This window comes from Echeneis naucrates, chromosome 8 (assembly GCF_900963305.1).
Source record: "Echeneis naucrates chromosome 8, fEcheNa1.1, whole genome shotgun sequence".
Lineage (NCBI taxonomy): Eukaryota > Metazoa > Chordata > Actinopteri > Carangiformes > Echeneidae > Echeneis > Echeneis naucrates.
The window spans coordinates 8,976,850-9,003,979 of NC_042518.1; the positions used below are offsets into that span (position 1 = coordinate 8,976,850).

The 27,130-nt window shown below is 40.7% G+C and overlaps 2 protein-coding genes across 5 annotated transcripts in view; both read left to right on the forward strand.

Moving 5' to 3' along the window:
• The window catches only part of cyth1a (cytohesin 1a), a 35,527-nt gene extending 25,340 nt beyond the window's left edge, over positions 1-10,187 (forward strand). For 2 of the 4 annotated variants that reach the window (XM_029507722.1, XM_029507721.1), the window contains exons 4-13: positions 674-740; positions 829-947; positions 2,017-2,097; positions 2,279-2,391; positions 3,146-3,294; positions 3,382-3,494; positions 6,918-6,996; positions 7,094-7,162; positions 7,328-7,482; positions 8,087-10,186. In XM_029507722.1, the coding sequence (XP_029363582.1) occupies positions 674-740; positions 829-947; positions 2,017-2,097; positions 2,279-2,391; positions 3,146-3,294; positions 3,382-3,494; positions 6,918-6,996; positions 7,094-7,162; positions 7,328-7,482; positions 8,087-8,165 (1,024 nt within the window). In that variant the 3' untranslated portion in view covers positions 8,166-10,186. Of the gene's footprint in view, positions 1-673; positions 741-828; positions 948-2,016; positions 2,098-2,278; positions 2,392-3,145; positions 3,295-3,381; positions 3,495-4,690; positions 4,694-6,917; positions 6,997-7,093; positions 7,163-7,327; positions 7,483-8,086 lie in introns of all 4 variants that reach the window. The other 2 variants (XM_029507720.1, XM_029507719.1) reach the window with 2 other exon arrangements.
• Positions 10,188-21,270: 11,083 nt separating this feature from the next.
• Positions 21,271-24,068, forward strand: socs3a (suppressor of cytokine signaling 3a). The gene is made up of 2 exons (XM_029507999.1): positions 21,271-21,420; positions 22,128-24,068. The coding sequence occupies exon 2, from the start codon at positions 22,262-22,264 to the stop codon at positions 22,877-22,879; it is 618 nt and encodes a 205-aa protein (XP_029363859.1). The 5' UTR covers positions 21,271-21,420; positions 22,128-22,261; the 3' UTR covers positions 22,880-24,068.
• Positions 24,069-27,130: the final 3,062 nt, after the last annotated feature.

The following is a 27,130-nucleotide window of genomic DNA, read 5'->3' on the forward strand; positions in this document are numbered from 1 at the left end:
TTCACTTGAATACTGTGTGTGATAGGCAGTCTGTGTTGTCGCTACTTGTGCTTCATCTCTTTTGGTGAGTGTTGGACTTTGGCAGACAAAAGCCGAAGGAATGCTGCTGTGAGTGAATCAGTGGGAAGAAGTGGTGACCTCTCATTGGCTGTGGATGGAGGCGTAACTATAGCAATGGTGGAGTTTCGGAGTACACTTTGACCCCTGATTAACTCAAGTCCTGAGAAATGAGACTTTCCCATATGCATCATGTTAAACACTCAACGCTTTGTCAATGCAATGCAGGGGGAAGAAAGGCATATTCCTGCCAAACATGTGAATAATGTTAATTAAAAAAAATACTTTTCAGGAAAGGAACTGAATGCATTTATTGTAACGCTCAAAGCCACGTTGAATAAACACAATGACAGACCATACATTTTTTGAATTTGCATGTAATTTAATTTCTGTGTGTCACATCTTAAACGGCAACAGAACAATGATCAAGTAATTTATCAAGGGTAAAAAGAACTGTTTCCACTTTTTCAACTTGGAAAATTTTATGGTTTTCACATTCATCAAAAACATTTCAGTTAATACTTTTAGATTTTGGCATATTGAATGTTTGAATGTAATGTAAAATTAATATGTTTGTGTGTGACAACATGTAACAACCAGCTTTCTGATGTTTCAGGAAAAATATGCAAAGGAATAAACAGGTGGCTATGGGCCGTAAGAAATTCAACATGGATCCCAAAAAGGTAGGTGGAAGACCTGTTTCCAGAAAGATGATTATTCTTGCATGTTCTCATAAACACCATGTAACCTGGGGCTGCCTCTCTGTCCTAGGGAATCCAGTTTTTGATTGAGAATGACTTGCTGAAAAACACCAGTGATGACATTGCTCAATTCCTCTACAAGGGCGAGGGCCTCAACAAAACAGCCATTGGTGATTACCTTGGAGAGAGGTTTGGATCAAGATTGACTAGTTCTGTTGTTTTTTTTTCCCCCCTTCTATCTATCTCACCTCCTCCATCTCTCATACTTTCTCATTCATTCATCCATTAGGTTGATATAAGCATCAAATAGTGGGTGCATATTTTCCGTATTGCTCTGCTTCCTCTTAGTCAGGCACACACCCATTCTTTTCCAAACAAAGTTTATTGGTTCCACATTTAGACCATCCTGTTAAGATGGTGTCAGTTGTTCAATAGCCTTCTGTCACTGATTATATTACTCATTCATGGTAACAATGATAGCTGAATTTGAGAACACGTGTGTAAAAGGGATTAAAGATTTCACCTGGGAGCATCCTTTTTAGAGAGAAGAAATAACACAGGAATTAGTGATGGCCTAATGTATGTGCTGTTTTAGGAGGAGGCTGCGTTACTTTCACGGTGTGGTCTATGAGGTCAAACCAAGAAATTAAGTATAGGCTGTTGATGGATGTTTTCGTTTTCACTGCTTTTTTAAGATCTCCAAGGGATTCCAATTTTGTAAGGAGGTGGCAGAGAAGCATGGGAGGGTTGGTCACCAGTCCACTGGGATTAGAAGAGACTGGATATGACTCTTATCAGAGATAATTCCTTAGAGCTATCCCATGATCTCATGGGCTAGATCATTTACTCTGAAGGGCAGAGAGGATGGGGATGATGTCATGTTTGAGATTGGGTGATAACTGAAAGGGGGTGCAAGGTGCTTGTCCTTCTCCAGTGGGTTTGATTGCAGCATCCAGCATTTCACCAACCTCTGAAGAACACTAACCACATCCTAAATTGGGTCTTTAAACATGCCCACTTTTCAAATGAGGCTGTGATCTGATGACCCGCAATGATGGTTTTAATGAATTTGGCCTGTGGTCAGTCAAAACTTAAAAAAAAAAAAAAAAATACAATGGACAGAGTTTTTATTTCATGAATAGATGTAGACCAATTTTAATTGTTAGTTGAATGTTGTTTTTTTGCTTGCTTTACCTATGGATTTTACTTTTGCAACAATTAGTAGTAAAAAAAAATGTCTCATGTGTTCTCTCTGTAGGGATGACTTAAATATCCAAGTCCTACATGCTTTTGTGGAGCTTCATGAATTCACAGACCTCAATTTGGTTCAGGCCCTACGGTAAGATGATCTTGGCTAGATTTTCACAGCATTTTCTCTTTTTTCACGCATGACGATGTCCTTCGCCGTATTTGCATTTTGTAAGGACCCAGCTGTCAGTTTCAGTTGCGTGCCAGAACAGAATACATTTTCTCTGTGGAAGTGAATCTGTGACTAACTACTGAGGTGCATCCCCCAACAGACAGTTCCTATGGAGTTTTCGGTTACCGGGGGAAGCTCAGAAGATCGACCGCATGATGGAGGCCTTCGCCCAGCGTTACTGCCAATGCAACTCCGGTGTTTTCCAGTCCACAGGTAGTGCCATCATGTTTTAACTTCCTGTATTTCACCAAACTATGGTTGTGGGTGAGGTGCAGATGTCTCCCTGTTGATTATGTCTTAAATTTCCTCCTTTGTTAATTTTGGGGTCACACTGAAGGCCAGCGTTATTATCGTAACAAGACATTTAGGGGGGCTATATAAGAAGAAGAATCTGTTGCCTTAGACAAAATCTGCAATAGCAGCAGAAATATGCCACAAGTTTGCTGAGGTGAACTGTGTTGTGGAAAGATTTCCGGCTTTTGGGAAATAATTCCCTGAGCAGACAGCTGACTGCCTGACTGACTAACATGGATGCAGATGGATGTGAATAATACATGTAACTTCTCAACAGCCGACAACAGCAGATCAAGTGCTGCTGTGTTAGCAGTGCACTGGCCCCATTGCTTTTGGTGCACACAGACACACACATAGGTGAACACTTTCAGATACACACGGGCATACTTAGCTGCCCACACATAGCCTTTTAATCCCACCCACTCCCTTCACTAACGAAGCTTCTCCAATCTGTTCCTTTCTGTTTGTCTGAGGTCCTCAAAGTGCAGTCTTTTTAGCTCAGATAATTTACATTCATATTTAAACACCACATTAAAATCTGGCTGCAGTTTTATGGTGTACAGCAACCTTTTGCTTGCTCATAAAACACAACCCTCCCTCATAGTGTAATCTCTCTGTCTCTCTCTCTCTCTCTCTCTCTCTCTGTGTCTGTGTCTGTGTCTGTGTGTTACAGACACCTGTTACATTTTGTCCTTTGCCATCATCATGCTAAACACCAGCCTCCACAACCCCAATGTTAAGGACAAGCCTACTGTGGAACGATTCATTTCCATGAACAGAGGCATCAACGATGGAGGAGACTTGCCTGAAGACCTGCTCAGGGTGAGTTTGGTTGCGAAACTCATTTGTCATCTGGTCACTGTGGCCTATAGTCAACTCCTTCTCAATGATCAACCCTCTTCTTTGTAGAATCTGTATGAGAGCATCAAGAATGAGCCTTTCAAAATCCCAGAGGACGATGGCAACGACCTCACACACACTTTCTTCAACCCAGACAGAGAGGGTTGGCTTCTGAAACTGGGTGAGTAACGCAAGAAATAGAAGTGCATGGTTACAGAAATGGCCAAAACAATTCTTTCTTGTCACAATAGCGTGTGCTGACAACTTTGTTTTCACAGCAGCACATACTGTGTTACTGGAATATATTGAAGTCTGAGGATCAGTGCATATAAAATGATGGTCCCCCTGAGGTCAATAACCTGTGAAAGTGTGAACATGTGTGACTTTGTGTGTCTCACACTTTCGTCCTAAGGCGTCTAAAGACATTGCCGTTGGCTTTAATAGCTGTTTTATTAATGTGGCCTTAAGATCAGACCACCACCTCGGTAGGAGGCCTCTAAATAGTTTAAGATAGGTCATATTCCTACACTGACACATACACGCACACTGAAATTCAAGATCATCAACATTTACTGTAAATACTCGATGCTTAAATATTGATTTTGTTTTCGCTTTGATCGTCATCCTGTGGGATATTTTGCTCAGCTGCAGGATTTATATTTTATTCCAATGTGGAAATGTATAGCAAGCGTTTTTTTTTTAAAAAGGGTGTGCCTTGGTATCACTTGATATTTTTCCCTCAAATGAAACCTTTGCTAATTTCTTATCAAACCGCATGTTCATATACATACGGGCATTTATTTTAACAAATGTTTCACAGGAGGATCCAAGCACAAACATGGACCCTAGAATCTTTCATCCTCTGTCTCCTCTGAGTCCTCTCTGTGTTGTAGAGCTTCACAAAAAAAAAAAAGAATGTGTGAAGTGACATTTAACCTGCCAATAGCTGTGAATCTTTACAACCAACTACACTGAGGGAATAAAAAAAAACTACTCTTCTCCAATGACTTCAAATTGACAGATATTAGTAAAACAATCAGGGTGGAAGGTAAATAACTGTATGCAATAGAAATTGACCCAAGTGGAGGCAATGTTTCATGTAGTGCTTTACAGTAGCTCCCACAAAGTCACAATGGGTAACCCCTCCCCCCTTGTGGACTGATGTATAATAACAACAGATTTGTCACAAATCTGTTGATCCTCATTTCTGAGGTCTTTTACAATTTTACAGCTGTGAAGCAGTACATCAAAGCTTCCTTAAAATTAACTCGACTGTGGTGCGATAATTCTTTATCATTTAATTTGATTTTTTTTTTGTTTCCTTTTCCTCTTCGTTTGTTTGTTTGTTCCCATGATTTTGGCTGTTGTCTTTCCTCAGGAGGTATGTACACCTGCTCTTCCCAAATGCTAGTCCATCTCTCCGCTCTCAGGTGCTTTTGGTGGTTGCCCATGCTTTTGTTCTCTACCTCATTTTTATTTCTATTCATACAGGATTTTTTGTTTTGTTTTGTTTTTTCTTTTTCAATTTTTGTCTGTAGATTTTTATTTTTCTTTGTCTCTCCATTTACTCATTTGAACTTCAGATGTTTGTCTGTTTAGTCTCTCATTGAACTGGTGGTTTGTCCACACCTTTTTATCTCTGTGGGTGGTTGCCGAGCGGTTGACGCAGGCATTTGCCACCCCGTGGGCTTTTGGCGCGGGGAGCTGATGCTTTGTGACCACTCTACTGAGCAGTCTGACCCTCTTTTCTCTGTAAGCTGTGGTGGTCACTCTCTTTGATCTGTCTTTTTTTTTTTTTTGGAAGCTGCACTATACCTTTTTTCCATGCAGTGAGCACAACAAAGGAATTTGCCGAACTCTCCAATTTGATCATGAACCCGTTTACCAATTGCCTTATTGTTGTTTGCTCTGGTTGCACGGAAAGGGAATACTGCACCTTTTCAATCAAGTGGCTCTGCTCCTACCTCATGAATCTGAAGGGTAACAGTGTGGCTGCGAAGTGGTGCTGGACCAGACTGGACCAAACTGTGTGAGTGAACCATGGGCAGAGGAGTGTGCTGAAAAAGGAATCAATGGATGCTCGTTTTATATTTGCTAATAAATTGGCTCTGGGAGTTTGACTTTTTAAAAATTCCCCAAAGCATTATGTAAGAAGTGAGCCAGTTAAAAATTAATCTTGGTGAGATGAATAATTTCTAAAAGACATTAACAGCTCAATATGAGTTACAAGAAAACGTGTTCCTGTTGCCCAGGCTCACACAGTTCCGTCCTGCATGGGTGACTTCCTCCACTCAGCTCCAGTCCAGCCCAGCATCACCCACACACCCCCAGCTACAGTCTGCTGGGACGTCCAGCCTCATCAGACACACTTACACTGGAGGAGGTCCTCGCTCTTATCTTGGAGTGACAGGAGCTGACATGTCCAAATCACAAATCTCTGGCCAACCCAATCAACTTTCAGGCTGTCAGCTGTGTGATTCTGCCATTATATCTGTGTTTTCTGTTTGTCTGCTTCCTTGTTGCAACACACTGGCGAGTTGAGATGCGGCGAAGAGCTCTCTATCTCTGCCTGTCGGGGCGTGTCGATGGCATCTTCCAATTAATGACGAGCGTAGTGTGAAGTGTTAGACCTATCATGGTGTCTGTGAAATGATGGGATATCATATACAGTGTTTATGCTGTTATATGATACTACAAGTGTGTTTTGTATGTCTATATTAAACATCTTCAGGCCTTCCTATGCTGGTAGAAGGGGTTTAACAATCGAGCCTCTTACTAACATTGGTGGTGGGGTAGCCGACCCTAAGGCTGGTACCTTGATGTCAAGATTAGAAAGGCTGACCTGGTTTTCTGACAACATAGAAGTTACTTAACAAAGCCGGGACAGGAAATTCAAGTCTGAGATGCCTGTAGAGTGCTTGGTTGCACGTAGCTTCAGGCGCTGAGCTTCCTGCCCCTCTCAGTTTGTTGGCATCCCATCCTCCCAGAGCAAGGTTGCCATCTGCTACTGTGATCAGGTTTCCCCTCCCAGGAAGTATGGGTGAAAAAGGGGTGTCAGAGGTCAGCTGCAGATCAGCGAGTGTAGAGTTAAACAGAAATCCCCCGCTGGCTGTGAAAGAGACGAAAACTTAACTCTCAGTAACTGTTGTGTTTTGCTTTTTTTTTTTTTTTTTTTTTGCATTTAGCCCTCAAATGGTCATTAGAGTGCTTTTATTTCATCTACTCTAATCATAGTACATAGATCTATACTCTGTCTCTAGATCCAGCCTTTCCAGACTTATTCGTCTGTCAAAAGAAAGGATAAGCAGGATCAAGGAATATAACTTCTACACATCTACTACAATTAGCAGGAAACATGTATAAGTGATAAGAACGAAAAATGGAAATTCTAATCTCATGATGGTAGGTGCATGGTGCCATGTGGTGTACTGGGTGAATAGCAGGGTATTCTGGGTAAAAGGAGTCCTGGAACCGTCATCTGTCTGTCTGCCCATACATCTGTCTGCCTGTCTGCTGCTCGAACCCGGTGCTTTGGTACTCGTTTCTCTCTCTTTCTCTCACTCTGCCTCCTGTTGAGCCTCTCTGACACTAGATATTTGCTCCGCAGGGGGACGAGTGAAAACCTGGAAGAGGAGGTGGTTCATCCTCACAGACAACTGTTTGTACTATTTTGAGTACACCACAGTGAGTACACTTCAGTTCCTCAGTCACAGTGGAAAAGAAATTACTTGCTATGCTGCTGTTGTTCGATGTATGTGATACATATTTTATGTTTGTGAAGGACAAAGAGCCTCGAGGAATTATCCCATTGGAGAACCTGAGTATCAAGGAGGTGGAGGATAAGAAGCCAGTAAGCTCCCTCTGCTGGTTCATTCTGTCATTACACATTCAGAGAAATTTAATATTTGATTTAATCTCTCTCCACTGCGGCCAATTAAAAAAAGATAATATTTGTTGACATTTGAAGATGGTACTTTCCAATCATTTCTAAGCCCCCTAATTTTTATGTGTGTAGAACTGCTTTGAGCTTTTCATTCCTGACAACAAGGACCAAGTAATAAAAGCATGCAAGACGGAGGCTGACGGACGTGTTGTTGAGGGCAACCACACCTTCTATCGTATCTCTGCCCCCACTGCAGAGGAAAAAGATGAATGGATGAACAGCATCAAGTAAATGTTTTTTTAAAGTCCAACATTAAATACCTGCATTGGCTGGGACTTATTGTTCTCTTGGAGATCCAGCTCCTTTTAATGTAAAGAAAAAAGTTTAATTTTGCCATACAGTATGTAAATTACTCTAAATACAACTAAAAACTATGCAAATGCAAACCTGTTTCCTGTTTGCAATGCTTTGTGCAAATTTCAAGCAGATTTTGTTTTCAGAAAGCGAATAAAGCACCATATTCTTTAGTAAATCTCAAGGATTATTAAGCAGAATATGTTCTGCTTGTGCAGACTGTTTTGATATGTTTTCGATTGGATGCTAATAACTGTAACAGAATGTGATCAGGACAGATTAGGAAAACAAAATAAAGTACTGATCATGCTGAGTAATTCAAGTCATGTAAATTGTATACAGTACAAAGGGTGCAATTTTTATTTTTACAATTTCATTTCAACCTTCATTTTAACACACAAATCCAGACAAACCAAATAACTAAAAACGAGTCCTGTGAAATACACTGTGTCTAACATTACAGTAAAAGTGCAGCAATTTGCACACTTAAGCCATTGTGCTTTATGCTGACATTTCCTTCTGTGCCTGTGCCCACAGAGCTGCCATCAGCAGGGACCCCTTTTATGAGATGCTGGCAGCCAGGAAAAAGAAGGTTTCTTCCATGAAGAGGCACTAGAACTGCTCAGCGCTCCTGACGTTGCACTTGACAGAGCATTGGGAAGACGGTATCTATTTGTCCTGCCTAGGCCGGTGCAGAGGCCATGGTTGATGTCTCTGTCAGACACTTCTAAGGGGATTTCTCTAGGATAAATACTAGCTCTGGCTTTGGGACATAAACTGACCAGAAAAACAGGAAGCATGCTGGGGTTTCTAGATAAGAGCCAGGGCCAAAGCCTTCTCTAACCTCTCTTTCTCTCTCAGCTTTGTATATGCTCTCTCTCTCTCGGAAGCCAAAAGGAAATTTTTTGCTTCAGCAAAATCCCCTTTTGAAGATGCTTTTAAAAGAACACAATTACCAATATACATTGCATATGTACACAACCTGCACACACTCATGCAGTCCCCTGTAGCACACATAATTTTAACTCAGCAGGTCTGACCAAATGTGGAGCCCCAACCAAAATATTCTTTGCTTTAAGAAAGAAAAGTTTAGACCTTTTCTGATGTGCTTTAATATGTTTGGGTAATACGTGTCTATTTTTACAGCTTTTACCGTTGAATCCTCTTAAGTCCTTCTTTGTTTGCTTTTGTAAAATAAAATAGTCTTGCAACAAAAAATAGGAGGGGTGGGGTCAAGGGGGTTAATTTGCCAACTTGGTTATTTTATAGGAGAAAAAAAAAAATTGTCTGTTTATATGAATATGTCAAAAAGTTGCCACTCAGGAGATTGTTCAAATATTCTGAAACTTTGTATGCCATTGCTGATGTGGATTCTGATCACAACAAAAGAGCCATGTGAGGACTGAAAACCTCACCTGTGTCCCAGGTTGAACTGTTTTTGTAAATGTGAAGCTGCAGCATAAGGACATACCACTGCAGGTGAGGGTGTCTGCTTGTCTGGACATGGTCTCAGTGTTGGATTTGGCTCCCACTCTTCATTTCCTGAAGGTCCTGGAGATGCATCCTGAGGATTAGGGTCTTTTACAGGGACAAGTGTCCATCACCCAGGGCCTGTTTTTTTGGTCTTGGGTTGTCTGGAATACATGTATGTTGGCCCCTTTTCATTCGCTTTTCTCAAGCTTTTCCTTTCCCTCGCTCTCACATTGTTCATCTCATACAACTCCACTTTCTAGCACTCATGTAGAGTCGTGTAAAGAAAGAGATTTATTTGTCAGAAAGGTTCATTTACTGCTGCACAGCGCCTGGCACTCTAGATGAAACGTGATTTAAAAAATGCTGCTGGTTAGCAACAGTAACTTACAGTTTTTCTTTCCCACTCCATAAACATTTAATCCTCTGCTTGTAATAGACGTTTTCTTTGCAGATGATACCTGTAAAAAAGGAAAAATGACATTTCAGCCTTCATCTCAACCTCGTGGTCTTTGTACAATATTGTGTTTAAGATTTATTTTCTTTTTTAATGTTTAAGACATTCTATGTGACATATTGTTCCAGAAGCTTTAAAGCAGCACAAATAAATGTGTGGTGAAGCTACGCGTGGAGAGGAATGGGTTGTACTCGTCTCAGGAAGCGTGATGTGAAACAATACACAACTACTGCTACTGTGTATCGGGAATGTACTGTGGTGAACCAAAAGATGGAGGACAGGGTGGCTGATGGGTCATACTTGGGGAGTGACAGGTCATCCTGCCAAATAGCAAAAACTGTATTGAGCGGTACAATTTTCAAACGCAGTCTAAGTTGTGCATCACGCGGTTGTCTTTTCTACTGTCATCTACAGTCATCGCATTTCTTGTGTGTGCCTGCTGGTGGTTATCCTCATCACCACCCTGTTTGCTTCCTGGTTCTCTTCTTCTCTTCCCCGCTCAGTGCACTAATCCTAGAGAAATAAGGAAAAATGCTAAACAATCATAATTCTAGACAGTATTGGTTTATTTATCAAAGTTGTACATACTTAACTGTATAGTGGGTTTTTTCTTTTTTTTTTTTTTCATATTAAGCTGTGCCATTTTCTTTTATTCAGTTAAGTAATGTTTGTTTTTAGTCTCTTTCATTGCCATATAATCAAGCTGAAATAAAACATTTGTCACAAACACTGGCTGTAAATGGCTTTTTCACCACTTCAAGTCACTTCAAAGCCCAAATTAAATATTCCTCCAGCAGGTGGCGGTATGTGATAAGGCCTATAGAGGCATGCTGCTGCTAAATATTGCTGCAAACGAGCAGGATTTACACGTTTGTGTACTTCTTACTTAATAATCTGGATTACACTCAGGTCTGTAGATCAATCACTTATCCAGTTATTTTTAAAATGAAGCCGTCTGTCTCTTCATTAATATTGAATAACCTTATCCTTGCACTTTGACGTGGCTGCAAATTGAATTCATCCCCTTCCGTCTGTGCACACAACTTACAAAATATTCCAGCCACATTTACTTTGCCCTCAATATAGGAACCCGCAATTTCTTCTACTTGTACTCTTCTATTTAAATGCAGCCTTTACCTACGGCCTCGTGACTTTTCAAATCTTTTCGTAAGCTTGCTATTGACAAACATCAGGGCATCAAGGAGAGGTCGATACTTACAAGTGAATGTTTATCATACTAAATGATGCCTGGAAAAGGAATCAATAGAAATGACATTTTCCTCAATGGAAGAGACAGAAACAGAAAACATGTAAACATATGTACATATTTCTCTGGATTCTGGATTCTCCGGACATTTTAGCTTATATCAAGGCCTCTTCTGGGAAAAGTGCAATATACATGACAGATGGCCCATCGAGTTGCAGCTGCTGCTTTTAAGTGTCTCTCTTGTGTCCCAGTTCAAGCCTGGCAGAAAGTTAAAAACTGTACAGACATAGTGTAGGCCTACAGCGTAGATGGGTAGCAGAGATTCAGAGAGCATTGGGTAATGCTCAGCAGATGTAAGTAAACTGAAAAAGTATCTTTCAACAGTTCAGTTAAAGTTTATTTAAGTTGAGACATTTCTATCTGAGCAGCAAAAGGCAGAAAAACTTCAAAAACTGTGTAAGATCAAAATCTTTTTTCTTTTTTTTTTTTTTTACCAACCCAAATTAGACCCAAAATCAAAGCGAAATGAAGGTGTTTATTTGTAATTGATATTTCCCTCTAAACTTTACTATAATGATTTAGGGAAGATGTGTGTGACTTGAGAAAGAATTGATTCAAGATGTGAATTTAAAGGGCAAATTCCGCTTTGCATCTGTGCATTTTTTTTATAGTACATAAATTAAAAAAAAAAGAAAAAAGAAGTGGTTGACCAAAGTTATCTTTTCATAACTTCAGTCAAAGAATATTTTTTTTTTTGGGGGGGGAACTATAATAATGACATTTTTAAAGAATTACAGACAGGGCCGAGAAGGTTGACCGTGACTGATGGGAAATGAGAGGCGTGCTGCCAAAGCAAGGAGGAAAAAAAAAAAGTGAGAAAAAAGTTAGAGAATGTGTGGTTGTGGTGGTGAGGCAGCAGCAGCAGAGGCAGGGAAGTCTTTGTTTTTTTACCATCTGCGCCGTTCTTCAGTTCTCGTACTTCTCACTGCAGCGTGGATAAGCAGGCACATGAAAGGAGTCAACTTGCACATACTTCTGTAAGGTTGAGGTTTCCGTACGTGAGAAAGTGAAGCACTGTTGATGTAAAGTAGAGGTGGTGGGGGGGGGTTCTGTGAGTCCTGACCCAGAATAAGTTAAGTGGTAACAATAGGAAGAAGGTGCACGTACTATACAGAAAGGAAATTCTTGGAACAAGATGTTCTGAGGGATTTATTAAGGTCAGATATTCTCTGAAAAACACACACACACACACACAAAAAGTAGCAGCGCTCACAGCAACACACTTGATCTTGCTCCACTGAAACCTACTTGAGCACTCAGTCATACTGTCTTGTCAGGTCTGCTCGGAGAATTTACTTCTCTGTGGTTATGTTGATGCAGGTTGGGTGGGGGTTGGGGGGTGGTGGAAGGCCTGGGCTTGCAGCAGCTCTCATAGGCCGGGCAGCGGGATCCTCAGTCTACTCCAGTAAGTGGAGACATGTGAGACCAGTCAGGCTCCAATTAGGCCCAGACTGTTTCCCAGAAGCGCTGGAGGCCTCCCCCTGCCTTTCGGCCCACAGTGGCGAGAGAAGGGTGCACCCCATGGTGTCCGGACCTGACCTCGGCAGGCAGGAGAAGGGCTCTCTCTCTTCAACGGGCTCATGCAGGCAAAGGATGATACACACAGACGGGTATGCACACACAGACGCTGTCACGCAAGCACAAATGCAACACACAGCCTGGTGAGCCAGTTCACAGCTGTGCAGAATTTTCTTTAACAAACGTGATTTATTTTACTCTCGGTTTTCAGCTTTGCGTACAATCACCAAACTTATATAACAGTGTAAGATCAAAGTTGATATTTTAGGGTTAAAACCCATCCATCATGAAAGTACGAGACAGTAACAAGAAAAATGAGCTGTCATGGCCAAATCAGTAAACAGCATCCCATCAGATCTCCTATAACACTACTGTCGTGTTTATACAAGTCCAAAAGGAAAATTACACGCAGACACACTGGAGCCCTTTGCAGCATATACACATGTACTGCATGTAGTCTTGCATTGTTGTTTTACTGGAAGTATAAACTCTACTCAAATCACCTCAGGAATCTCCTGCACCGCTGAGAGACAACAAATTCATCCTCGGGGCAGGATTTCTGAGAAAGGGAGGTAAAAAGAGCAGCCACAACAAAGTCTCTCCTGCTTCTCACCCCATTCCACTATCTCTCTCTCGCTCTCTGTCTTACGTACACCCATAAATTCGTGCAAATGCCATCTTTACAGTATATCTTAACATCTTACTGTTGTTCATAAGCCAGGTTATAACAGTGATATCAGAAAACAGTAACGCTGAGTGTGCAGGGTAAAATGCTTCTGGGATGTGATTTACTGAATTAGGTGAAAGTACTTACGCAGTTGTGAAAGGTTGAAAATTGTCTGCATGCACGATCTTGCATGCAATATCAAATGGCAACTAGCTGGAGAAGAAAATAAAATAAGTCTTAGAGGCTTACAATTTCATTTTCAGTATAAATGTTGTACATCTGGGCATTGAAATGGCGACAAACCTACTAGCCGCTGTTCACATTTAAACTGTTAAGTGAATTGTTCAATTGATTTTCACATGGCATTTCCCAAGTATTGGCTCTTATCTGTCAGTTAACATGGATTGCTGCTAAACTGCAGGAAATGCTGTTCATAGGTTACCTAGTGACCTACATATGTGAAAGTTAGCGAAATAAAGCAGGCACAATCAGATTTACAATTCAGACCAAGCCAGGCTTTATTTTACGACACTCCCATAAAGATTAGAAGGGTTAGGTTATTAAAAAAAAAAAAAAAAAAAACAACCTGTAAATGATTTAACAAACAGACACTTATTGGTATTTTTAGATTACGAGAAAAGATGCAGCCACCTTAGGTCAAAAATATTTGTTCCTGAATGCAAACAGGTCCAAGAATTGGAACCAGACAGAACTGAGCTGGGGCATAGACTCTGTCTGTGTGTGACATTAATTGGATATACTGGAAAGAAGAATCCCCTTTTTTTTATTCTTTCCCTTTCTTGTATACAATATATTCATAGGACAACTTTGTGATGCAGAGAAACCGTGTGAACAAGACTGATGGTTGTTTGTCCCAGCGGGACCTGGGCTGTGTGGGACTTTTCTGAACATTCATTGAACTGTGGGTGGCTTTATTCTAGGAAATTCTTTTTCTTTCTTTCTTTCTTTTTTTTTTTTTTTTGTTCCTTCATGCAGTGTGAGAAGAAGTCCAGTTTTTCCTGTGGGGTTTTTGTGATTTATCTCATGTCTTAATGTAGCATCCTGTGCATTATCTCACGTTGATTGTTGCTTATTGTGCAGCCTAACAATCGCAGCCACATGGTATCTCAGATGAAAACTGTTGGATAAGCTGTTGCGATTTTCTGGAACGGGCAGATCGTTTGTTTACATGCAGGTTGAAGGTTGGGACAGAATGCACCAAAGAACGGGAATAAGAGGGAAAAGGAAGATGTGGTTTGGAGCAACTCCAGCAGAATTTCCTGTCTGGAGGGAGTGCCCAGTGAGAAGGGAACAAAAGGAAATGCCTGAGAGAGAGAACGGGAGGTGGGCATGTGGAGGACCTTTTTGATCTGTGATCCAGGACTTATCCGCTGCACTCATATTTGTATTTATTCTTGGAAAACAATCAGGTTGACATTTATGATCAAGGGCCGAAAAGCAAATAATTTCAAACATTGCTCTCACAAATAAAGCCGTTTAAGGAAGGGATTGGCTAATTATGCTGCAATTTCATTGGAAGGTCAAACACAGAAAGAAACGCTCCCAGATGATGAAAGAAAGCTCCTAAATGCAACTTGCTCTATCAGGAACAGGAACACACCTGCACAACTAAGAGTCAGTTCTTCATTGTGTCTGCAATGAAAAAAATGTTGTGCAAGGTCATCGTAGGCCTGGTTATACATGCATAATGGAATCATTCCCTTGCTGAGGGAATAGCTGGGATAAAAGCTTTCCGCCGGATGACTGGTGCGTTTTGGGTAGTATAGTCAAACATCTGCAGCTGAGTCAGACCCTTCAGACAATCTGGAGGGGGGATGGGCAACTTATCAGTCAAGCCCGTCAAGTAAGATTCAGGTGAAATGTCCTTCGTCCTCTGCCTGACACATATCACAGTGAACTATCTGAACAGGATCTGCAAGACCGGTGTGTGAATGTTGCACGCACACACTGAATCTATTTGGACATGTTGGACTTACCGGCACAGCTCAGGATCAAGTTACTAAAACTGTGCTGTGGAGAAAGTGTGCATGTCTGCGTATGCATGTGTTCATATATTATTTGATTTGGATTTAAAGGCTGTATTCATTTTTGTGCTCTATGCACTCTGTTTTGGCAGCACACTCCTTTTGCCTGAACGCATTTGACAAGGTGTTTTCTGTTAGCAGCATGTCTTAGCCAGCCTGCGATTAGAGTGCAGGCAGATTTATTACCATATGCACGATGACATCAGCAGGCTATTTCTGAGGTTTGTGGGAATCAAGGTCCATTTTAAGGAGCCTGATTATGTCATTCAGCTCCCTTCGCCTTTTAAGCATTTGATACTGATAAATTTACGGTGGCGGCAAACGGCAGACAATCTGGGACAGGCGGGCAGTGCTAGAGCCATCATTTCATCCACCATGATGCAGTCTGGGTTTTTGAGGCAGAGGCTGATCTTGGTCTGGACACGAGCCACGTGGCAGATGTACATTCTCCAGACGCAGCTCGTACCGTCACCACCATGGTGGTATGACCTCACTTGCTTATTCCAGTCAGGAAGTGATCAAATCAAAGAGGTGCTGATTGAAATCCTGGATATGAGGGTTTCCTTTAAGGTGTTTATCATGCTGGTTTACTTTTGGAATTGTTTGACATTTTGGAAAGTGTTCCCATCTATTTCCAAGAGCAGAATTAGAAAACCTGGTTACCACTATTACGTCTGAATGGTAAACATGAAACTTAGCTTCGCAAATTGTATTAAATCAGAGGAAAACTGCTAGCCAGGATCTTCCCGAAGGTTGCAAGTTATATACAGACATTAGTAAATATGAAGGGTCCTGTACAAAACGTTAAGTGTAACAGGAGACTTTAAAAATTACAAAATTTTCATCATCTTTCCAATAAGCAGGGTTAGTTGTTCATTTTGTGTGGACTTTGGCGTGTGATAGAGCCATCCCTCCATCCAACCCGTTCCTAAAGTTAACTTGGGCATGCTGATGCGTCATGTTTTTGGTGAACAACAGTGAAAAGAACAAATTTGCATTCAACTCATGAACGTGCTCGTGGCAAAACACACTACAACAGCTACAAGTGCCACTTTTGAAAAGGAGGAAGAAGAAGAAAGAAAAACAAATAGGAAACTACTACAAACTAAAGGAACCAGAACAAAGGGGGAGATTTCAATACACAAAGACGTAAGGGAGTGCAGGTAAAACACAGTAGGGCAGGGCAGACAATCAATAAGGAAGGAAACGCTAATGCAAGTGTAGGAAGGTTAAGGGATTTCCAAACAGTAGGAAAAAAAAGGTAACGAATCCAAAACAACATCAACTGCCGTAATGGCCATTGGTGTGAATCAAAAAAATTTTACCCTTAAGCGATTAAGGGTTCATTTAAAATGTAATTCTTCTTTATATGCATGGAAAAAATCCTGCTGTCTGTGACTCTGCGGTAGCATACAGGAATGAAGATATGCTTGCTTATGTCTCGGGTGGGGGGGTCAAGCTCAGGGCAAATGGCTGATTGTGCAAGATTGTGAACTATGAGCATGAGTGTTTGTTGCTATATGCGTTGTTTGATGTCGACTCCCATCGTGATTACTGCAGCCGTTAGAGGTCATTTAACGCTAAAACAAGAGGGGGACCACACAGGCAGCCGCTTCGCATTTTATAAGAGAGTGCTATCAATCTTGTCATCTAACTTTGGGCAAAAAAGAAAAAAGAAAATGCTTATGTCCCTAATGTCATCGCCACAATTCACACCATGACTGTATCTCATACTGTCAAACTTTTTTTTTTTTTTTTTTGCCTCTTCCATGTGTGTTATCCTGCAACAGCTGACTTACACTCCATAACATTAAATATTTAGCCTTCAGCTTTCCAGTAAATGTTGTGGTGGCATGTGTTCAGTAACCACATCTAGTGCGATGTGGCTCACGGTGGAAATAATGACACTGTTCCCCAGGATCTCATGACGTTGGTGACATTTACTTCTTTCTTTAGCTTCTTCCTCTGTGCCATGCGAGCGCAGTCAGACTTACCAAATCACAGTCTGCATTTTCTATGTTCATTTTTTGCAAGTTAGCATGAAATGCCCATGCAGTCATTGCTGCATTATGTGGGCTATTTATGATTTTGCAAAGAAAATTTGAAATTCCAGGACAAGACCCAGAGGAGTCAGCACTGTGTTGCTGCTGTCAATAACAACCCCCACTGGAGCTCCCGCCTCATTGTCACATGGTTTAAATCTTGGTAAGCCTCCCACGTGCACTTCCAGTTGCAACTTATCACAACAGTACTTGACATTCCTTTTACTATCCTGGTTCTTCCAGGAAAAAAAAAAAAAAAAAACGAAGAGAAGAATTTGAACTCAGTCGTCACTTCATTCTCTTTTCTACTCATCCTTTACCTTGAGTGAGGTATAATGTAAATATTTTCTGGCAGAGCTGATGCCAAAGAGTGCCAGAAAAGGACGTCATAAAATGGAGAACCAGGTCATTTAAACAAATAGGACACTCAGCAGCGTAAGAGGCAGCTGTTTAGGAGATAAACACATTTTAAAGATGTGATCACACTGGTTAGTCGAGAAACACGACTCTGTGTTTTAAACTCTGTTTGAAAGGAGCTCTCCTATACTTAAATAACTGCGACCTTCAGATGTGTTTGAAGGTAATTTACTGGGTGCGAGAAGTGCAAGATAATGGCTCTGTGTTCTGCTTTTAGCTCTTCCCAGACAGTGTGACAATGATTGACGCTCGAGGCATTCCTCCCTTCCTAAGTATGTAGGGTGGAATGCAAAGAACTTAATTAACACAGACACCTCTTCTGTGTAAAAAAAAAAAAAAAGTATTAGCATTTAATATATCTTGTATTTCACTTTATTTGACTATTTATTCGTTTGTATTATTTAACTGCAAAGCTTAGTTACTTGCAACCTTTTGCATCTGTTTTCCTTTTTCATGCTCCCACTTCCCACTGAGGCCCTCAGGACTAAATGAAAAATGCACCATAATAACAAATCCTTCCTTGTAAATTTACAGTAATACTGAATGGGGTTACACAATGACTCACACAATTCACAATGTCTGCCACTCGAACAAAATGTTCTGGCATCATTTCAAATACCACAGAAGAACACTACAAAATGTTTCTAGTTAGCACAAAGGCTGCACATATATTCCAAACCAGGAAGGGGCTCTTAGTCAGTTTGTGAATATTTTTTTTCTTTCTTTATTTTTTTTGATTACTTGTGAAAAACAGTGCTGGGTTTTGTGGCTTGTTGTTCATTCTTAATTGTGGTGATCGCACATGACACTTCCCATAATTTAACAAAGTACACAAAGAATGGCATTCACAGCAACACTGATAGGGAAAGAGAAAGAGAGGAGAGTTACCAGGAAATTATTGGCATTCACATAGTGGTCTTGCTGAAACAACAAGGAAGTTTTAAAGCAGAACGACAATAAGAAGCAAGTGTTAATGTGACACTAAAATGGAAGGCATGCATTTAGAGACATAAAGTGGCAGCTAAAGCACAAGTACAGGAATCAAATTGATATGCTCAGTGTGCCTTTACCTGATGTAAGTTTATATCTGAACAGCCAAAGCGAGTTTTCCTATTTCTTCTACCACGTAAATGTTTAAGTAGAATAGAATTGTATGGGGGGGTTGTAAAAAAAACAAAAACAAAAAAAAAAAAAAACTTTGCTGATCTTGTTGATTCAATCTGAATTCAGGGCTCACTATATTCAGCTGTGCAAACAATAAGTGGCGCCTTTGCAATTGCCCACACCACAAATAATTTCATGAAACTGGCAAAACACGCAAAAGCTTTTAAAAGATCTCCCTGTTCCGTGAATTTCTGCTGGACCAAGCACCTCCAAAATATTTTGCTGAATAACATTTTTCTCCCTTTCACCCCACCTTTCAATTGAAATGTCTGCCCCCCCCCCCACCCCCCCACCCCCATCCTCAGCAGATTTACGGGAACCATGAGCTAGAGTAAATTTCTGAGTCAGTGTGGGAAAACCTAAACAGCTGCCTTTTCCACTAAACAGTGGTTTAGACCAACAAGCTATCGTGCGAGGACTTTTCTCATGCATTAAAATAAAGTGACCTATTCATTGACTTTGCATGTGAATTTAACCTCATTCATTTCCAACATCTGCAAGAGTATTAGTGGGTAAAATACATCCATTTGAGTCTGGATGTGAATTAATAATACAGGTTTTGGTGGGGTTTTTTTTTTTTTTTTTTTTTTTTGTTCACTATGTACATTCTGTAAGCCTACTAAAAATAAGAGCCACAGAAAAGTACATGCTTACACAGGCTGAAGAGCCAAATGTGTCAGTGCCAAGCCTCACGCCCTGAGCCTCAGATGTTTGGCTGGGGTCCCACGGTGCACCACAGCAACAGAGGAAAAAGCTCTCACAGCTCCGGGTCACTTGGTTCACCTCTGCTGACCAGCCATTTGTGGGTTGACGTCTTGTTAAATCAACACTGTCTTTAGTTTGTTTATTCAAACTTATTTTTTTAACGTTCTCTTTCCAAGCTTTGATATCTGGGGACACTGGCCTCTTTTTTTTTTTTTTTTTGAGGTCTTCCTCCTGGGTGCTCTAATAGTTTAGACTCTATCACCTCATGAAAAGCCCAGCCGACTTGGAAAAAGTAAAGTGGAAATGCTAAAGAGGCAAGTCAGCATGTTGTAATAATGTGCGCAGAGGTTTCCGAGGATACACAGTGACCCACAACATGGTGTGGGGATTTCGCCTTCCCATCTTTAGTCAACTTACTGCTCCTTTTCCCTCCACAGACTCCCATTAGGATCCCATGAGGGACTTTAAATGCTAAATCTATGCCTCACAATGATGACACAATAGATTTTCTGGAAACAAGTGGACTGTTACAAGGCTATCCTAGTGATTTCCCTTCCCCCCTTTATCATAATGATGTCCTGAATCAGCCAACACCTGACTCACCTCTGTGGACACATCTGGCTTTTGCTCTGTGGCGTCAATTTGTTTCCCACAAGCCCATCCTCCTGTCACTGGGCCCAGATGAGTTTTTGGTAAAGCTAACAACAAAACACCGATGCAATGTAATTGTGTAAGCACTGAACTGGTGGAGCTGTCTTTTTTTTTTTTTTTTATTCTGTCAGGTTTTCATTTACAGGTTACAAAAACTGGAAAACGCCACCTTAAACTCATGTTGTAAAAGTAACAGCTAAGGCGAAGCCTGACATGACACCATAGTCTGGAGTTAATCTGCAATGCAATAGCTACTTTAGGATTGTGTTGGTCATAGCTGAGTCAATTGGGAGGAAGCTGATCAGGATTGTATGAGTGCTCCATCAGTCACACACATGTTGCCAAAGATTTGACTGCCTTTACATGATGAACTAAAGTCCCAACTGCTTTTGTTTGCCGTTAGCTCATAGACCAATGACGATGATGATAAACACAGTGCTATGGAAGGGAGTACAGTGAGATAGAGCAGTTAGGGTGAATCTAATGGGAGGAGAGCTCCAAAGAAATCTTTCATGGTCTTTATATTGTTTCAAATCAACTACAGACTTACAAAGAAAGTCTCACATATCAGATAATGTTTAACTCATATATGCTGCAAAATATATGTTTTTTTTTTGTTTGTTTTTTTACATCTGTGCTGCTAAGATACATTTAAAGACATTACTAATCAACAAAGTTCCATGTTTTAGTCTGATAGTTTAGATGATGTGTATATAGAGAGAGCATTTTTAGATTTCAGATAAACATTTAATATTGGAAAGTTTACAGCTATCGTCATTATGTGGTCACTGGCTCTGCAAGAGAAACACAAATGGGGAAACATGTAAATAATAGCTCGTTGCCCTTGGATACCAGCTGCCGTTATTGGGAAATAATTGTGGTGATTGAGTTCCCCAAAATCTGGCGCCCTCTATGGGGAAGTGGCTCTCAGTGTTGGTGAGACTGTGTGTTACAGTGAATTTCTCAGAAACCGATTACATGAATAAGTTATTCCACATTACAAACATTACCTTGGATTTGAATTTTAACGAGGAGCTTTTTTTTTACATAAAAAAAACCATAAAATAAATAAAAGGTCCCTACAAAACACTACAGAACTAAATACTAGGTTACCAAGTGTAAATAACTATTGCTTGGAATCCCTCCTTAACTTCATTTAGGAGGCTCAGCAGGGGGAGGGCACTTCTGCTCATAGCAGGAATAAACACCTCCTTCCTGTCAATCTGCCAAGGGAGGCTTTACTGGAAGAGGAGGGCGGGGCCTGCTCGCAGACATCGGCTTTAGACCACGCCCACCCTTCCACTTATATCCCCTGTGCCAGTGAGTGAGTTCAGACACTGTGACACACCGACAGGACGGACCCACAACCTGTAGCCCGTCCCAAGCACAGATCACATCCACTGTCAGTCCTCTGGACATTTGGATTTATTCAAGAAGACCACGGACACTGTCTGGAGAAGCAGTTAAGGTAAGAATAGTTTTAGATTTGTTTGTTTGTGGCATTTTTCCTATCTGGGTAAAAGCCCTTTAAATGTACACTATTTCTTTAGTGAGCTGGTTTGTGGAGTGAAGCCGGTCATGATGTGGAAATTGCGCAATAAGATTTAGATGATTTTACTGGAATTGAGCGTAATGCCAGATTACACATACGCACACTCACACTCACACACTCACACACACACACACACACACACACACACACAGTCACACGAAAGTTTTCTCCGAATTGGCAAGAACATACATGGAAGCGTTTTTGGTTAAACACACCGTGGAAAACCACAATCCCTCTCCAACAGCGCAGAGCTGTCATAGAAGCTGGCTGCTTATTTTTCTTCGGTGTTGAGATGACAGTGTCTTCAATCATAAATAAAAAGAACTATCGTGTCTCGGTGGGACAATCAGCCCTCATCACTAGAGATGTTTATAGGCATGATGCACACACAGCTACCACATCTGGAAAAATAGTTTCCACTGAAGCAGGAGAGGTTGACGACTATTACAGGGAAGCTCAGCATGAATAAAACAGATTTGGGATATTATGTCATCATGCTGTGAAACTTTTAAACAGATGTAACAGTTAGTGTAGTATGAAAAAAAAAACCTATATATATATTTATGTATATATATATATATAATATGATGACAACATACTAATCTCAACTATTTTTTCTCCAGGTGTTTCATTTCCAGACACTCTCAGTTCTGAAGTCTTCATGCCATCCCAAACAGCTCTGTGAGCCTCTCAGTAACTCACCCTCTTCTCTGCTGCGCGGTGCCCCCCAGGCTACTTAAGGAGCGGGCACAGAGCCATGGTAACTCACAGCAAGTTTGATTCCGCAATGAGCAGCAGCCTCTTGGACTCCAACATGCGGCTGCCTCACCGTTACAAGACTTTCACCTCCAAGACCCAGTACGAGATGGTCCTCACCACGATCCGCAAGCTGCAGGAGAGTGGCTTCTACTGGGGCCCCATCACAGGGAAGGAGGCCAACGCCATGCTGGCCACCGAGACCACCGGCACCTTCCTCATCCGGGACAGCTCTGACAACCGACACCTATTCACCCTCAGTGTCAACACGGCCTCGGGTACCAAGAATCTGCGGATCCAATGTGACACAGCTTCTTTTTACCTGCAAACAGACCCTAAGAACATTCAGTCCGTACCCCACTTTGACTGCATACTTAAGCTGGTCCATCATTACATGTCTCAGAGCAAGGGGAACACTCGCAGTGGGAATATGTACTACATTTATTCTGGAGGGGAGAAAATCCCCCTGGACCTCATCAAACCTCTCTCCTGCAGCTTGTCCACTTTGCAGCACTTGTGCAGGAAAACAGTCAATGGACATTTGGACATTTCTTCTAAAAGAGACCAACTTCCTCATCCTCTTAAGGAGTTCCTCCAGGAGTATGATGCTCCTATCTAAAAGTGTTGGGCTCATGTTCCTGAAGAAGCAAGAGACTCAAAAGGCTACCAAAGAAACCGGGCGATTACAGTATAGCTACGTTTGACGACATGCGTTGTGTCTGAGAAGGGATGATTAAGCAGAGACAAGGGAGTCGAGCCCAGGACTGAGTTTAGTAGTCTGGCGAGGTGTGCGCAGTTCTTGGAGAAAAGTGGGCAAAGCTCCACATTTCAGGAAAGAGACACTGGATTGCTGAGAACTAGGCCACAGGAGAAGCGCCAAGAGAAATAGTTTTGCTGCAGTCTGGTCGTATGAAAGAGAGATAACTCCCATCATCCCTCCTCTGCCTCACTGATGACGTACATCTTACTGAAAACTGAAGTGAGGCTCAGAGTCAGCTATCTGCGCCCTGATGACACACAGGTTCCCTCTGCTGCTGCTGCTAACCAATGTGCTACAAGGCTGTTGAGCTTGCACACACCAGCCTCAGAAAATCATCCACCCTTAAAAGCTGGACTGACTTTCGTGATCAGACAGACCTTTCCTTTTTCTTTTTTTTTTTTTTTGGCTGACATCGAATGATCGTTTTAGACAGCGATCTCTGACCAAGTCTCTGCTGGTGACTCGCAGACAATAGAAGCTCTGTGCCGGCCACAACAGGGAAAGGTCTGACCTTTTTACCTGAATCTATTTCAAGACCAGAAAATGCAGAAAGAGGATATATGTTCCCAATATTTAGTTTAGAAGAAGGAAAGGTTTATGCCAAACTTGCCTGATCTAGACAACTAACATATCCAACAGGATGTTCATAAAGATAATAGTACCACTGCTGAGTCAGACGTTTGAATGGCCTTAGTAGGGAGGAAATGTGTACCAAAAGATGTGGTAGTATCTCTGGCACAAGATCACTGCTTGCAAATGAATGTATGAAACATGGTATTTTTCTTTTCCTAACGAGAAGAGGCGACAGGTGTCTTTTTTTTTTTTTTTTTTTTTAGACCAATGTTTACAGAGTGAATATAAAATGATAAACCTGTCATTGTGCTGTCTTTTGTAAAGATGTACCTTTACCAGCCAAACCACTGGCTGTGGATGCTTGAAGATATTAGAAAAGTTTGACGAAGCAAGCAGACTGATACAACTTTGCACTTATTTATATTTGTGAAAACATTTCAGTAATTTATAATAAAGAGCACTATTTTTCTATGAACTGAGATCTCATTGTCTGGTTTTCTTTGTGATGACTAAACCTCCTTGGAGGCGGGGATGGAGACGCGGGGGTTGTGGGGATATACCCACAGGATGCATCTTTAAGTCAAGTCACGGTTACATTGAGTCAAGTCATGGTTACATCCATATTTGTTTAGTTAATCTTTAATAATTTCTTGTTAAAGACAACTAAACACATGCCGCTGCCTTGAACCCAGATGGGTAATCACTTCTGTGTCTCACACAAGACACACTGAACATAAACATATTTCAGTCTGTTATCACTTTGTTATCATGTGTCGGGAGCTTTCAATTTTTCTTTTAAAGATCATTTTCTCAGAAGACACTACAAACTTCATTTCGGGTTAATTTCAGCTTCACACAGACTAAAATACTGCCTCAGTCTCAAACTTGTTCCTTTTTTGGCTACCTCTCCCAGCAAAATACACCAGAACTGCGAAATAATAATCTGTTCTTCCGTAGAAACGCTTGGTGTCTCCTTTGTTCTGGTTTGGTTTGCCGTGTAAGCGTGACCTGACATGTTTTCACATGAACATCAATAATGATTCAGCAGGCTTAATGAATGGCTCTCACCATAATGCAAATCCTCAGAAATTCCCCCTCCCTTTACACAAATGCGCATTTAAAAGTATGTCAGTAACCGTTTTCTTTTTTGTTTGTTTGTTTTTTCTTTCGTTTTTTTTTTTACTACACAGGGATTTCAAAGACATTTTCTTTGTACACACGTGGTGCAACCCTATCCAGTAATTGGACAGAGTGCAGCCAAGCCTCTCTGGAACAACGTGTTCCTAACTTTAGCAACGTGCCAGACACATGTTCTGTTCACCTGCCCCCTCCAGCTTCAACAAAAACATGATACTACACAGCCACCTATTATCAGGAAAGACATCAGCTTTCCTCTGCAGTGTGAGTTATTGTTAAGATTGTTTTTAGTGTATTCTGTGCTCCGTGTGCTCTGTGTTTCATGTCTTTCCTTTGAAAACAAAGCACGATATCACAATCAGAATTGCAAAGAATTTATTAATCCCCAGGGGAAATTCCATAATCCATCTGTGTGTGTGTGAGAGGGACAGTTTTTTTTAGCTCATTTAGAAAGAATGTCCTTTTAGTAAAAAAAAAAAAAAAAAAAAAAAAAAAAAAAAAAATTCAGAAGAACTTATTTTACTTTGAACTTTGTGAAAATGATCAAAAGATTATTTTAATTTGTCCATGCATCACTCTGATTACATATACAGCATATTTTTCTTTGATGCCACAAGAAATTACCTTCATCAAACGTGCAATATAATAGATTACTATTCTACATATTAGTGTAAAAGGAAAAAAAAAATGTTTTCAAAAGAAATATACAATGGTGTTCCCCTAACAGATAGAGAGTAAAGCAGATGTCAACAAAACATGAACATCTCTCTTACAGTTATGGTTTCTGCATCAATGTGTTTCCCAGATGTATCATCTTTATACAATAAGCCAGAGTTGGACCACTGTACAGTAAGACAGACTCCAGGCACAAGCACACAGGATGGATAAAGACAAGTGTGGAACACCTCTTACATTTCAGGAAGGCAACCTGACTCTACCTGCCTCCATAGCACCTTATTGTTTCCTTTCAGCCAGTTGTACATGGCCCAGAAGTTTCAAAAGGATAAAAGTGCTCTGAGGTGAGAACAATGCAGCTTTTTTTAGAAACTTGTTGATATGAAAAGCATATTTTCCGAACATCAAGCTTCAGCTCTTTGTTGTCAGTGTAATTTGTATGTCAGTAAAGGCCAGAATGTTTGGGGCATTATTTCCTTTTACAGGTAAAATGGGAATCAGTCATGAAAAAAAGTGCCAGTTAAGTAATTCAATCACAAAGAACTGAACAAATCTGGTGAGATTCATTTTAGGGAGGTGAGTGCAGGATGCAGCTGAGAGTATTAAATACACCCTTTATGCATGATGATACCAAATAAGTCCCGGCTGCTGCAAAAATGTTAAACTAAAAATACCATATCGGCATTTCAGTTTCAGGAAGCCTGAGCTTCATGAATACAATTGAAGAAAAAAGTTGCAGAAGGAATGGAAAGCACAAAGGAAGAGTAAAGAAAACAAAAAAGAAAAAGAGACATGAACATTTGAAACATCTATAAATGCTTTATAAATGATAAATTCATAAATTATTCTGTTTCATTAAGTCGACAGGATGTATTAATGTATAAAATACTAACACCTTGATAGTGTCAACAGAGCATCTACAGATGACTTAATGCCTTGCTTAGGAGAAATTCTCTGGTAGACACTGATCATGTGATTCTATAGAAATGTCATTACAGCGTAACACTACACACTCCTCCCCTCCCACAAGCCACTCACTGCATCTAAATCTGAAACCATTACAGCTCCCACAGCAGGTTTTTCTGAGGAAGTGCCAGTTTGTCATGCATGAGAGTACTCAACCATACCACACACCGTTTTCACAAAGCACACACTTATTTAGAAACTTTCTCTTTGACATAAATACTGCATAATATATGGGGGACTGCACATTCATAAATGTCTTTGTGTGCTTTTTGTCAATACTGTGCATTAGATTATTGCTTAAAGTAACACCTCTATAGCAGCGCTCATGTGTTTCAAAAATGTGTGCATGCACCCTCCATGTGGAACATTATTTCTGTGTTTGGTGTCAACTGAGAGTGTTATTTACCATACCCTGTTCTTATGATAATATTTTTAATGACGTGTTCAACTTTGCCTTAACATCAGATCAGAATCATTACTTTCAAATGTAGTTTTATTTTTAGCAGAATAATGCTTTCACACGAATGAGATAACGTATTTATCAGATTGAACACAATGACCCTGAGATCAGCCAGAGTAACACGTTACAATCCGGTGATGTGTATGCATTGATGCTGGGTTGATGATAAATACCAACTCACTGACTGGGAAAATCCATTCACGTCAGCCTCGTAGAAATAATTACAAGTAGGCTATGTCTTTCGGAGGTCCCCTTACAAGATTAAAATTACTGATAACAAGCTGCCAGGTATGCGATTT